Genomic DNA, 15,641 nt, shown 5'->3' on the forward strand with positions numbered 1-15,641 from the left:
GGTCAATTGATTTGTATGTGTAAATAAATGCCCGTTAGCATTTTATTTCATAACAAATTCATCTCTATGCATTAAATAGTGTGTTTTGTTGATTTTTAATTATCTATAATCTCCAAACAAATTTAAACAATTAAGGTTTGTCAAGACAAACCAGCGATTTATTTAAACAAATTACCTTAATTTAAAAGAACCCTGAGAATATAATATAGTTACACGTTTATATCACAATTTGGTAAAGATACTCCGTTTGCTTTCACAGACATTTTAAGCTCCTTAATAATTTCGTAGGAAAATTAAATGAACTTAGTCGTATGATTCGAAATTGAAAATCGACAATTCAATTTGACTAAGCCCTAATAATGATGAAGTGTATTGGAGCGTTCCATGTAATTGAAAAGTGGGATTTTAGAGGCAAGGCCCTCGGCGATGACATTTATTCTAAAGGGACACTCTCAATATTTTATAAAAATTTAAATTATCCTTTCCACTGCCAATATACTTAAACCTTAGGGCTGTAGGTTGGATGAACATATTAGAAAATTGTATTTGAATACAGTAGTATTTTAGCATATAATTAAAACGACGAAGTTACGATTAAAGTCCTTTAAAATTCTCATTTTTTTAGGTAATTAATGATAATTTACAATAAATACTTAACAATGATGTGCAGTATTGAATAAAAAAAAAACTTATTACAACACTAAAGAATTTAATGAAACTAAAATAAAGCATGTAGAAATGGTATTTCACGAAATAATCTTAAAATTTTGAAAAAATTGGGTACGCTAACCAAATACTTAGAGTGATTCTTATAATAAGTCTCAACACAAACATGTTTATGAAAAACATATTCAAAAACATGGTTTTTCGGCAGTAATTTTACAAATTATATTAGCGAACACCAATTAAATATTTATTTAGCAAATGAATGTTCAGATAATTTATCTCGCGTTACATAAATTTTTTGTAGAAGCAATATTTCATAAAGTCAAAAACACTTTAAATTTATAAAATATGTCTTTTCACTATTGTTCGCTCAAGCCCTATTGCTTGCCAGTCTCTTTTAGCTCGAAAACATTCATCGATTCAAGTTTCACTCGTATAAAAATCCAGCTCAAATAGTCGTATTTTATGGAATCCCTTGAATAAATATTTTGAAAAGCTACTCTTTTAAAATGGGTAAATAACTGTAGCCGAAACTACATAATATAATATGTAAATACATGTTTAAACAAATTTCATCAACATTGTGCAATTCATTACTTGACTCAAAATTGCTAACAAACAACATATTTACTAATGAATATAAATACAGACTGATTGCAAAATATACTGCAACAAATTTACAGACAGTGTTATTGATAACAAAAGTCATAACCTATTTATTATCAACACATTCTGTTGTATGAGTGCACTTGCATTGTGTTAAGGGTGGCATCGTTGCAGTACACTCTTCGTAGAGGCTAATTAGTAGCCTCGGTGGTACCAACACAACAATCCCTGCCTTCTCATTAGTACCAACTCAACAGACGTAAATGTCATGGTGATAATCAACGCTGTAGTTGGGGCTGTAAATGTATTTCAGATTTCAACAAGTATTATCATTAATTATAATAATTAGTGTAACATTTTTTAGTAGTATGTTATTTATTGGTTATGTTGATATTGTTACAGTATTAACGTTTGCAAACCAAATATCCACTTATGTAGGTTTTTGTATTTCAAGTATATTTGACTTTATACTTAAAAGTATTCTGAATATAAACAAATCTTACATTGAAAATTTTGAGAAATTGTAAGTAAAATAAAATAAAAAAAAACTCTAAGCTAAACTGTGTACTGATATTTGACAGCTTAAGAATGTTTAAACAACATTTTCAAAGTTGGAGCTATAAGTTTTTTTTTATTTTTTTTTTATTAAAAACAGGAATACGAATTGTTTTTTCTTCATATTTTACGCATTTACCATTTTATTTAATTGAATGTCTTGTAAGTCGAAATGGACATTTGAATAAAAATATACTTTTAAACCTGTACTGGCGTAAAACTGTATAATTTTCACCAATAAATCTAACAGATTATAATTTAAATCACTTTGTTGAGAGAATAAGTAGAAAACAGCCAATTATAATTCCATTTCACTGTTTCCAGATAAAACTTTTAAGTTCAAAATCGTGTTAAATTGCATATTAGTACACATAAACAGATAACTTAGTTTAAATAGACCAGCTATAACTAAAGTTTGAACACAATATCGGTTATATGATCCTCTAAGGGATACACTCCATTGAATATCTCAGCATATCCTCGCCTAAATCAGGATCATCCTTTGTGGCATTTGATTTGTCGGATATCAGATCATTCCTCATATTACTGTATGATACATCAAGCATACAACAATATGACACATTTGATTCCACGAAATGATAATGTTTTGACAAAAACATATATCAGGGAATTACAAATATTTATTAATGTAGGCCTATTGAAGTAAAAAATAACTTTTCTTGTAAAAAATATACAGGCATATAATTGCTTAAAATATAATTAAATGCGTGGTAATTCAGTAATATAAGATATCATAGTATTTCCAACACCCGTAAAATACCTTTTTACTACCGGTACCAATTTAAACAGCTTGAAACTAATGCAACTTCATTTTATAAATACAAAAAAAATGAATTGTCGACACACATATGAAAAATAAAAGTAACTTTTCCAATTTTCCTCACTTCTAAGTTGAATATGTAGCCTATTCATGAAGGACAACTTTAAAACTGACCAGTAAATTAACAATTTAAATTGTGGAATAAATTAAATAATTCACAAATTAATAATTGTTGCTGATGGACTACAAAGCAATCAGTACAGTCACATACTCACATACACAAGTGTCAGTTGTAGGTCTATAGTACACAATACAGATGTTACGTCATTTAGAGCGTTGATGGGGGTATATTATTGGTCGTGTCATAAGTCAATGACAGTTTGACATAAATATGACATCATTTGTACGCTGTTTGATCAATATTCTCCATACGATCATGGTTAACAATATTAGCTTCATTAGCGTTTAAATAGGTTTTGTAAATTAATGCAACAATTTGTTCATATGATGTTGCAATTTTATGTTGGATTGCTAAGCTATAATACTCTTTTAAGTGTATTATAAAAACATGTTTCTTATGCATTCTTATTTTTCAGTTAAAAAATAACAATGCAACGAAAGAGAACATATTTACACGCTTTAAGTTATAAACAAAATCTTAGCTATTTAGTGGCGGTACACAGTTGACGTATAAATCACACAAAATTCGATAGATTTTTCTACTAAACCTACAGTTATATAAAAAAAGTAATTACTATTCTTTGTATAGAAAAATATATCTTTAATTCGAGTTAAGTTTTTACTATAATAACATCACATTATCAATAAATAATATTTCAATACACATTTAATTTATAAAAATCCAACAATTATATCGTGGTCCAATGAACATACACTATTTTTAGCCTGAACAATATTGTCAACCGCAACGATATGAACAAACAGTTATGACATTGGGAAATTGAAATTGGATAAAAACGCCCTTTTGATATTGAAATCGAATGGTTCGTTTAAAATGTACGTGTACAGTTTTCATAGAAATCCGTAATATTTTACGGATCAATATTTCATTGCACTGCCAGTTTTAATGAAATTTTATACAGTAAAGAACGACCTCCAATACAAATATAGTTATTTTGACTTATTAAAACCAGATGGTGTTAGTCGCTGGAAACAAATGTCAAAATTCGTAAGAATAAAGTATTGCCATCGGTTAAATTTGTATTTTTAAGTAGAGGGGCTTTTATTTCTTCCATTTAAAAGTTTTACGACCAAATGAAAATAATGGCATGCTACATGTAAAGCATACTTCCTGGTTTCATGCATACAGTGGGAAATACAATTTTACCCTCACGAAAAGGGGAAAAATGGGTTTTATTAACGGCATTCTACACTACCTCGATCAAACGATCGCCCACACAAAAATCTGTCATCCACACTCACAGTAGAACAGGGGTTTCTTATATTTTCGATGTACATCTAGTTCCTCCCTTTAAAAATTACTTTTATATTATTTTAGGTGAAGTAGATTACAGCATATGTACTTCTTAGTTAAATTATTGGGGATTGCAGTTTTGCTGAACTAAAATCGACATTTTCGTGCCCCTATAACCAACCTTTTATATTATAAAAACATAGTTTTGAGAACAAACATTGAGGTACGTCTTGCTGTCGTTACACTTTACATCTTAAATATTGGATCAAATAATTTTAACCAAATTGTCTATTATTTCATCCACAGCTAATTTATTAGGATTGTAAATAATTTATTTCTCAAACGTTTAGCAAAAATATTTAAAGAAATTCACGCGACGGGTAAATATATACACTAAAACACATTTATAACTTGTCTCTGGTCAAAATATTTTAAGACACAAATGATAATTAATTGTTTGGGGAAGGTATCGAGGTACAGTAACTACCGGTACATAAAAATAAAGTAACCCTTCAAATAAAGTAATACGGTATTTATTAGCAAACAAATAATTGAGTGGGATATAGGTATTTGTATAGGTTAAAGAGAATATTACATAGTAAATAATTTCTGTAGCTCTTTGAAAAACACAAAACTGCACATTTTAGAAACCACTGTGTCCATTTTCACCTCGGCCATTTAATTTATTTACGGGCGATTGTGAGTTTATAAACAAAGGCAGTATTTTACGTCGGCGCCAAGAGCTGAACAGGGGCCAAACCATTTAAATGATTACACACTTTAATTTCAATCTCCTAATGTAACCAACTGCTACAAAGGCCGGGATATTAATTGTGTGGGACTTCATCAAGTAAACCATTATCGGAAAAGTTTCAAATAGTTGATTTATTGTACTGTGTATCTCATTAAGGATTCCATTTTGATCAAACGAACTAGTTATGTTTCTGCCAAAGCTACGTTTGCATTGTTTGAACGTGTTTAGCCCAAAGAGTTGTTTAATGTTTCTTTGTACTTTACATATTTTATTATTTTAATTTCTTTTTTTTATATAGAATAGTTTGGCAGCCTCTTTTAACCTTGCGTGTATGTTAACGATATATGTTTTAAGGCTGCAAATTAAAATAACCAAAGTCCGATCATTATAAAAAAAAAGGCGACATTTAATATTTTGACAGTAACATAAAAACTCATCTTTTATTGTAAGTTTTATCTGCAGTACCATTAAAGTCAACATTAGAAAATTGAGATTTTATTACTTTTTTAAGCAAACTCCAAATTAAGTAAATAGTATTGAAATTTTTGTGAGCTGCAGACTTTTTTTTAAGATAAAAAGCAAACATAATTTCCAAGGGTCCTAACCCAAGGTCGATTGAAACAGTTTTAACTATCGACTACTATGGTAGGCGTGCCGTGTAATAGTACTAAGGTCTTACCGCGGTCGCCTAGCAACACCAAAACAAACTTGGGTTAACGGCTTAGCAACCTAGTTTCATGTGCATGCAACAACTGTTGCGAACTTATTTATTTCTCTATTCGATTTTTTCTTAAAATTTGTCAAAACCTTTTTTTATATTAATAAAACAATTAAACGTAGGTGAATAAGCAGAGGAAGCTCTTTTGCATAGACTCCATCCATAAATAGATTTTATTCCTTCTTTTTCTTTTTTTTATATTTTTTGTCAGTCTGTGTTGTCACGAGAGAAATGTTGTGCAGCGGGTTGAACTATACGATTATAATATTTCTGATCAACAAATAGTGTGGCCACAATGTAGTGTATTAAATTTTTTTACAAAATAGTTTATACATAGACAATAAAAAATATAATCTCCCCAATTTGTTTTATCAAACAATTAAAGGACAACTTTATTTGATAAAACCCTATATTATAGAAATATTCAGTACGTTTATCTATGAAATCCTTCAAAACATTATCAAATCATCTAAAAACCAAACAATATTAGCGATTTTTATGCTAGATTAATACACAAATAATACCAAACAAGGAAAAATCTACAGAATCAGAGTAACCTAACTGTATAATCAATACTCCGCATTGAAAATTATATTTGTCAAACACATTCGCATTCTTGCCGTCGGGCATAATATCATGAATATTAGGTTCATCCATGTGGCTTCAAGACTCGATCTATTTGAATTACAATTCTAGTGTGTTTTGCAGTTGAATGCCATTTTAAAAATTCATTTGTGAAAGCCAGTAAGCTATAATAATTAGTTCAGCGATGCAAAAACATTTGGAGAATTAAGATATATTTTCAGAGTTTTAAAATTTAATCGTAAATTAAACGTTGATGCAACTCAACAGATGTTATTAAAAGCTGAAACAATTGAACATAGGACTGATGGCAAGTGAAACTAATTTATAGTTATATGATTATTTTAGTTAAATTTGTGTCACTAAACAATTGAACAAAATTAGCAAGTACCTGAGTTTTATTAAATAATAAAAAGTGCACTAACTTTTGAACCGTAATTCTTACAGCAGTTTGTGTTTTCCTACATTGTTTAGAATTATAAGGACCATAACACCATATTTTAACCATATTTTAATCAAAACCGGCTTTTTCCTAAAATCAGATTTTTTGTCTTTTTATGGGAAAATAGCACAAGTTACAATAACTTTAGAACCATATTTTTTACGAAAATGGGATTTATACTAGAATTTAAAGGACTATAACATACAAAATTTTTATCAAAATGAATCGGGCCATTTGTGGGAAAATCTGATTTTTCGATTTTTTATGAAAAAATCGCGATTAGAAATCAAAATTCAAAAAAAATTAAAAACACGCCTAAAGATATCATGGATACCACCTACATACCAAAATTTCATCAACATCGGACAACGGGTGTGGTCTGTAGCTCTATACACATCCACACATACACACACAGACAGACATCACTTCGAAAACAACTTTTTTAGGGCTATGGAGGCCCAAATTACACACATTATACATTTATGTCCTACCTTCTCGGTCGATTCCTCCTTCGGACGTCCGACCAGCGTCACCCTTGGGAGCTCCTTATCCCAGGTCTTATCACTGGACACTCTATCACACTTATCACTGGGGGAGACCCTCGCCTTGGCCAGCTTGGGCAGTGGGAGTCGGCAGGATTGAGCTGGGGTTGGGGAGGAGGAAGTTACCATTTTGCAGGCTCTTCCGGGTACGCGGTCTATGACCATGGGGGGCTTCTTGTCCGGGGGGGAGGTGTCTGGGGGTTGTAGGGCGCGCGGCTGATAGACGCACGCCAACATCGTCACCACTGCAAGTCAGGGTTGAAGTAAGAAAGGGGGAAAGAGGGTGAACTAAAAAGATACTTTGGGCTAGGTGCAGAATGGTATTACGCCTCTTTCACACGACGCGGCGCGCGCCGTGCGGCGCCCGCCGGATCCGGCGTAGGGCTATGGGAGTAAATGAGTCCCTTCACACTATGTCCGGCGCGCGCCGCGCGGCGAATTCGCCGCACGGCGCGCGAGTTACCGCCGGATGCACCTTGAGCCGGACGACAGCGCCGCGCGGCGTCCACGCCGGACCACTTGGTGAAGGTGCATTGGTTCTTATAGGAGCTTTCACACGGTGCGGCGCGCGCCGCACGGCCCAACCCCTACGCTGTCTCAATTTAGGCAAACAACCTGACCAAGAAGGTGCAACAGTTAATTAAGAAATTATATATCGTTGTATCGGAAAATAATATATTTAAAGCTATTACAAAACATATATTTTTATGTTCATCCCAAACAAAAAATCGGTCAACTTAAAGTATTAAAACAAATTTTTTTCTTTAATAACTAGAGGAGAATATTTAGTATTAAGTTAATAATTTAGTAATTTATACGTAATGTAACATTTTTTTAACTTCTAGAATACAATATTTTCAGATATGACGAATACTTATATATAATACGTGAAGGCGATTTCTATAAAATACTACTCCTCTGTTAATAATGGACGGATTTTTACAAACGATGTGTCAAAATTAAGTATTTGTTGTGTACCCTTTCACCAATTCCTGTAGTAAAAGTCCTCGGGCTTTGCCCTCCGGCCATGAAAATCCCAATGTATATCTTATGAAGACAAGATTTTGTTTAGACAACACAAGTAGACTTCTCATCCCATTGTTAATTTTGAAGCTCGTTTTTCATGTCTAGTTCATGTACGCCATACTGGGCGCTAGTGTCGACGACATTTTGTTTCTATTATTTTAGGGGGAGTATTTTTTATCTATGGTTAAACAGACGAATAATTAGTATTAATTACAACTGTTCATAGTACACACATGATACACAGAGAGTTTTCGTTTTCAGTTTCGATAGATGGAGTGGAGTGAGCGTTCGTTTTCAGAGTGAGTTCGTTTCCAGTTTCGATAACTGGAGTGGAGTGATTGATTACATTATCTATGAGTTGACTCTTTTAAGTCGACGGAAATTGTGACAATTATTCGTAAAAAAACTACTTTAATATTTTGCAATTGCTCGAATTCGAGCAACAGGTGCACTAGTTTTTATATTTTAAATTAGCCTACAGTATTAATTTTATTTGAACTTTTAAGTGGAGTATTCATTTAAAAGCCACAACTGAACGGAAATTAAATTAGCCTACAGTATTCATTTTATTTGAACTTTTAAGTGGAGTATTAATTTAAAAGCCACAACTGAACAGAAAATAATAAATATTTAGGAGGGCCGTACGGCGCGCGCCGCACGAAACCATACTAGTGTGAAGACACACGCTTGTCCGGCGTAGCGCCGCACGGCGCGCGCCGCTTCGTGTGAAAGAGGCGTAGAACAGAGTCAACCACTACGTTCGTCCAAGATAAGAAATTTTACGTTATACCAGTTTACAAAGGTTAATTATTTGTAAACAAGTTGCTAATGTCACTTGTAGATGGACCCGATGGTAACTGATATAGTAACAAGGCAAAAAACAAAAGTATTGTATTGTGCAATATCTTTTAAGGCACGAACGCAAATTGGTGAGTAACTTACAGCCCGGTAAAAAGAAAGAAGCGAAAAACAAACGCATCTTAGAGATAGAAGACGCTATGAAATTTAAAGGTTTACATATTTTTATTTCGGATTCTAATGGAATACGGGTTTGGTAACTTTTCTCTCAAATTGTGTATTTTTAATTGTGGGGTTTGTTTTTCAACGTATACAAGACATTTGGCTTCACAAAAATTAATCGGTAACCTGCTCCTATTGCTACAATAAAACGTGCCAGCCATTTCATTAATTTCGGTAAAACTATAAGTTTTAGGACACCTGTTTTAATAGGAATGTTTGTAATATATTAATTTTACAATTTTATCTCTATATTGACATCAAACCAAGCTATTAGAAGAGCTGATTTAAAAATTAAATTTAGAAATTTATGCAATGTTTAACACGACTACATTTTTAGAGTTTGATTTATGCATAGAATTTTGAGTTTACATGTGCTAATTAGTTCAACACATTTTTTGCAATGTAAAGGGAAATGCAAATCCTAAGCAGATTATACATAGTAGCAAACTAAGCACGCTGGGAAGGTCTGGAAATTTACGTACAAAAACTGCCACTGGATCAAGGTTAACTAGATTGTAACGATACATATGTATAACAAGATCTTGTTTGACCTTCAACGCATATTTTAAATCTCTGAATTATATTAATGAGATTACTGTGATTAGTTAAAATCTAGGTTAAATTTTGCCAAATCAACCAAGATTGGAAAATATTTTTAGTTTTATTAAAAATAAGCAGAGATGATATAAACTATAAATCAATTTTGCAATCGTCTAAAGATAACAGACTTGTATAGATGGTTTCTTTGACAAGTTGTCTATCAAAATGATGAAGTTATTCTCAAAAAGTGAGCAATAAGTGAAGAGAAATGCTCAGCTTAAATTAATAGAAAATATCTGTTAACACCAACATAAACAACTTCATTACTGCAATAATTCAAAAGAGTTTTAATCAATTATTTCCGGTATAGTGCTTATAAAATATCATTGGCACTTCATTTCAGTTTTCAAAAGATTTTGTTTTTCACACTACAATCATGGAGCAAATTTTAACCCTTTACCTTTCCTATGAAACCCAACAAATAGTTACCGTGGTTGGTACACACCGAATAATAATAATAGCTAAGCGAATAGAAATGAGTGCCTTCTAATTGAATCAAATATCCTAGCTCAAACCAAATCAGCATTTAGTTATACACATGTGGCGGAGTTTCTCACTTCTAAAAAATAAAATAAATTTCCATGGAAGATAGAAGGTGTGAAATTTAATCGTACCTTGTTGAGAGGCAAGATGGATTGAAGGGTTGTTGGTAGGGGGGAGGTATTGGCTTCATTTAAAGCGCATATGGGAGCGGTATCGTCTAGAGTGCCGTCGCGACGGTATGGATTACGTCAAAGGTATTTTAATGATACCAACACTAACTTTTGATTATTTTCTTTTAAAGTTTTCCTGTTATGAATTATTAATAAATGCAAATATATTTTAATTAGATTGTGTGATCAATTAGTGTGAAAAATTTCAAGAATAATAAATTTCTCCAGTTGTTCCCTGTTGTGTGATTAAGCTTGTGAATTAAATTTAACCTGATGCATACAATTTTATATTTTAAGACATTGGAATATTGCAGTTTTACATAAAAGAGAAGATTAAGTTTGGAAACGTTCCCTGTAGTTTTTTTACGAAACAATATTTACGAAAAATTACCAAATATTACCAAAATGTATATTATAAAAATGTTCAAAGGTACATAAGCATTTTCAACGATTTTCAGTCGCAATATCATAGCAAAGAGGGTGTTTTATCTTGGCAAACCCATGTTTACGCAATAGTTACATATAAAAATACGTCAAAATAAATATATTAAAAATACTTTATTTACATTTATACCGATCACATTTCAGCCATGACTCGAAATGGGGAACGTTTTATCTATTAAACCAAAACTATGCTATACAAAAATTAACAATACATAATAATTATTTAAAAATTTATCTAAACTAGTTTTCCATTGATATATGGCCAATTTCAGCGACCATTTCCCCCCTGACACAATAGGCCGGTATCAGCGCTCAGGTGGTCTAAGTGAAAACTTTCTTTGAAACAACCATTTTTCATCACAGGGAATCGTCGAGGGGAAAGCGAAGTGGCTAATTTAAAATAATAACTCTCAGAAATTTCCAAGATTTACTCTTCCGAAAAGGTTTGCTCATTCGGAAATGTTTGATTCCGACTGGAAAAGAATTGTTGACTTCGATAAAGTAGTTTGCTAGAGTACAAGGCTTAAGTTGAATTATTAACGGTGACCTGTTACAGTTTTGTCATTTGATCTTTTTATTTCGACTCCTTTGCGATTTGTTTGACTTTTCAAGGTTTCTTTGACAAAGGTTAACAGCTGAAAGCCAGGTACAAAGAATCTTGTGAGATAATGTAAGTCGAATATTCCAAATAAATTATTGATATTTTTGTATGATGTTAAAAAATTATATGAGATATTAATGTGGAAACAAAAAAACCTTTCGGAACATTTCAACGTACCCTGTGTTAATCTTTCTTCAAATATAACGGGAGAAGATGAAATAGATGCTTCTTAATATAAGCTCTAACATTTTTTCTAACTGCTGCTTCATCTTATATTGTGTATAATGATTACGTGTCTGTAAAAAAAAAAACATACGTTGACAGTTCACACATGTTTTTATTATTATATTGAGTAATTTTCAACTATATTCAAACCGAATATTCAATCACTTCGCAAATGAAAATTCACTATTATTATTATAATTTAAACTATTTAAATATACAGTTGGTATTGAATCAGTTTTAGATATAAGTAAACATTCACTTGCACTCTATATTCAGGTAAATTACGGTTACGAGTATAAAAAAATGAGAGCTATGTTTTGAGAATGTAATTTTGATTTAACTATTAAATTTTAAATAATTACACCGTAACAATCAAATTAAAAAATTGAAATATTTTTCACACAAACAATTTCCAAACATTATTTTTCATTAAATAATTATAAAAGTTCTTAGTTACATTTACAAATAGATAGTTATGTTGACAATTTATAAAAAAATCGTTTATTATTTTCTTCTAAACCAACAAAAAATACCCCCGCCGCAGCAAACCTGCCGTCTTAGCGAATTTCCATTTGGCTGAATTGATTTTCAATTGATCTATTTAAATAACATTAGGTTTAACGAGTACCTAGGTTTGCTGCTACAAGGAAACTAATAAAGCGTGTGTTTTAAGTAAAATAATTATTGCTTAGTATAAAATGAATATATTTGCCAAGTTTGATCAAAAGATATCCATAAACAAGCAAACTACAACATTTTACAATATTCTCCATAAGAATAACATGGGAATTTTAAATTGACCATTTTTTTAGTTTTCTCCGTAACCAATAACCGTACAAAAACACTTTGATATACTGAATTGTTTGTTTTTTAAGCTCTTTAAGAAGGTTTAGAGGAAAATTGGGAAATTTTGTGTTTTGAGGGTCAAAAGTGAGAAAAACCAATTTTTACCCCATAAAACCCTGTTCCCATGGTCCGATCATGCTGGATCGCGAACTCATTCAAGTTTATCCCGCCTTACACCTTTAAACCAAATTTCATCAAAATCGGATAAAAATGACTCATGTTATCGTGTTCACGGACACACACATATATATATATATATATATACATATATAAAAATTTGAACGAATGGTGTTTTCAAAATTAAAAAGTAAATCGGTCCCGGGCCTAAGTGTTACCATGAGACCTACGGTAATAGCTACTTCCCTATAGGGAAATTCGCTAAAACTACTAAATTACTATCAAAATATTCCCTACTAGTATTACAACGATAGCACTAATCAAAAAAATAATTGGACCACATTTTGAGACATAACAACAGGAACTTAACACGAATTACGTAGTATATTGAATTAAAAGGAAATCCGTTGTCTGTTTGAGATTGTGATCGGAAGTTCGGAGCGAGTCAAGGAGACACTCCCAGTAGTTGAGACGATTTATCAAAAAAGTCCCGAGGGTAAGTCGCCTGCAGAAAGTGAGATATTGACTCATAACTTGGACTCTGACAAATTTACCCTTACCTAATGTACATCTATTAAATTTATCATACAAAAATACAGGGAATAAATGTGCATATGGTTGCAGAAACATTAGAAATCAAATTCGATCTTTAGTCAGAGTTAAGAACTGGATAGGTTTTTATTCTTATGTTTATAGTAACGTAACGCCTAAGTTAATCTCACATCTGCTTTATTTCAGCTATGCAATAATACTATAATTGATCCCTGTGTTTTCGATTCTGTTTGCCAAAACCTATTTCAATGCCGATAACGTCAGCTAGATTTAAGATGAAGAAACATTAAAAGTTTTAAACAGTGAAAAACTAAATATACCATATGAATATTGTCCGTTATAATATCCTGAAAATAAGATCAGTCTAAAAAGTTTGGATTACTGATCCGATTCTACGAAAGGAAATCATACAGCTTAGACTAGGAAATATAAATGCAAGTTCTTAGGCAAAAAATAATTATTTAGAATTTTCAAAGTTGATCCTACGAAAGGGTGAGGTTCATAATGTCCAAATTTCACAAACTCCAATGTCTAAAATATTAAATAAACAGTGTGTTTCATAACCTCCAAACTTCATAAACTCCAAAACTATAACTTTCAAATAAGCACAGTTTCACAATGTCCAAATTTCACAAACTCCAACTTTTAAATATCAAATAAACAGAGCGGTTCATAACCTCCAAGTTTCATAAGCTCCAATGGTACAGTCTCTGCCATAAGTCAATCGAATCGGCGGGATACCGAGGCGGACGGGCCGAATGAACCTCTCTGTTTTACACAAACATACATTCACTCAACCTGCTCTGCTACACTTATTTGTTAACATACAAATTTCAAATTGATATATTATTTTTCTGGAAAAACCAGTGCTCATTACTATGTAGCTAGTTTTTACCTTAACATAATTTTTATAATTTATTTAGGCAAGTTAAAACAGATGATTGTTTTTTAACACCATAAAAAACATGAAAAATGTAGTAAGCGAGGAACTTTTTTATTTTTTGGTCAGGAAAAAAATTCCTGCGGCAAAGTTTTAGATCAAAGTATGAATTTTATTTTTTAATCGAAGCTTTTTTTGATACGGAGCCTGCTTGTATCATTTTTAAGCGATTAAAAATAGGCATAAAATCGCTTGGCGCGGCATTGGCGCTAGGAGTTTGGCCGGCTCAGCATCAGTTTACGGGATATAGAAACTGAGTTTCTAGCATTTAATTATCATTATATTACATCAAATATGTCATTACATTACGAAGAATGGTAACTTAATTTACAGGCGTATGTTTGTGCATTTTAATGCTTACCGGTAGTCTATAGTTAACAAAATTCTTTGATATAAATGCTTCCCCAATTGTAATTTCGGAAATTGTCTTCGTGAAATATGAAAAGGCATATAAAGATGTGGAGATAATTTAAGTTCTTGGTAAAATCCACTGAATTAGCGACCTGGCCCAGTTATTATTTCTACTTTTATTCTCCTTTCGGTAAGGTAAACTAAATTAGTGTAAATGCATCCCTTTGACTAAACTTTACCCTAGATTTGGTTCTGGTCAAAATAATATAAACAAAAATAGAAACTACTCTTATTCTAAGTTTATGTGGTGGAATTCCTGCTAAAAGTGCGATTGACTTTACATTCTATCGAAATAGGCCTATTTAAAACGTTCAGCGGGTTCATAGTTGAGACCATGGTTGAGACCACATTACAATACCTATTTATTTGCTTCTTCATCCTCTTTAGCCATTTAGTTGTTAGATAGTATTACATGTTATATTCAATGGATATATTATGATTTTATTTTAAAACATTTAACGAGTTTATATTCATCTATATTTGAAAAAGCTAATCAACGGCTCACGTCTAACATTTTTGCCACTGCAGTGCATGGTTAGGGTTTGATTACCCATTTGTCGAAACCAATCACGAAATTACGTTTCTCCAGCATTGACAAGCATATAAAGAAAAGGAAACTACCTCAAAATATTACTGTTATAGGTTTTCCCTGTACTTTATTCATACTATGCATGCTAGTCTATATGATTTTACCCCCTTTTCCTTTGAGAAACAGAATGTACCTAGTTAAAACCTTCTCCAAACAAAATTAATAAATCCCGCTCACTGGAACTTGTCATAGTAATTGCTTTAGTGAAAAAATATATTGTCTCTACGAACTTTTTTAGTTTAATTCTCAGGTTAGTTCCAGAGTAGCCGTTGAGGTCATTCCACTTTAAACAAAATATTGATTAAACACTAAAGTAAGCGTCAAATGTTTACAGAAACGTTTAGAATATATTATCTCATTATAATGTTTTTGAAATAAAAACAAAGCAGGAGTTTTCCATTTAATATTGAATCCATAATTAACTAGTGAAATTAGTGATTTGTGTTAAAATTTTATTTGGCGTTTTCTGGTACGGTATCTTGGTTTTGTTGTTAAAGTTAGTGATGGTAAAAGGCCTAATTGAGTTCGCAGTTTAC

The 15,641-nt window shown here is 31.7% G+C and overlaps 1 protein-coding gene across 6 annotated transcripts in view; it reads right to left on the reverse strand.

The window, feature by feature from the left end:
* Positions 1-15,641, reverse strand: part of LOC128985324 (apoptosis-stimulating of p53 protein 2-like) — a 445,246-nt gene that overhangs the window by 61,012 nt on the left and 368,593 nt on the right. The window contains exon 2 of one of the 6 annotated variants that reach the window (XM_054404719.1): positions 7,031-7,326. The exons of the other annotated variants lie outside the window; for them this stretch is intronic. Within the exon in view, the coding sequence (XP_054260694.1) occupies positions 7,031-7,318 (288 nt within the window). The 5' untranslated portion in view covers positions 7,319-7,326. The remainder of the gene's footprint in view (positions 1-7,030; positions 7,327-15,641) is intronic. 6 annotated transcript variants of the gene reach the window in all.

This window comes from Macrosteles quadrilineatus, unplaced genomic scaffold, assembly GCF_028750875.1.
Source record: "Macrosteles quadrilineatus isolate MER2022 unplaced genomic scaffold, UCM_ALF_1.0 Scaffold_2__2_contigs__length_208266976, whole genome shotgun sequence".
In the NCBI taxonomy this organism is placed as follows: domain Eukaryota; kingdom Metazoa; phylum Arthropoda; class Insecta; order Hemiptera; family Cicadellidae; genus Macrosteles; species Macrosteles quadrilineatus.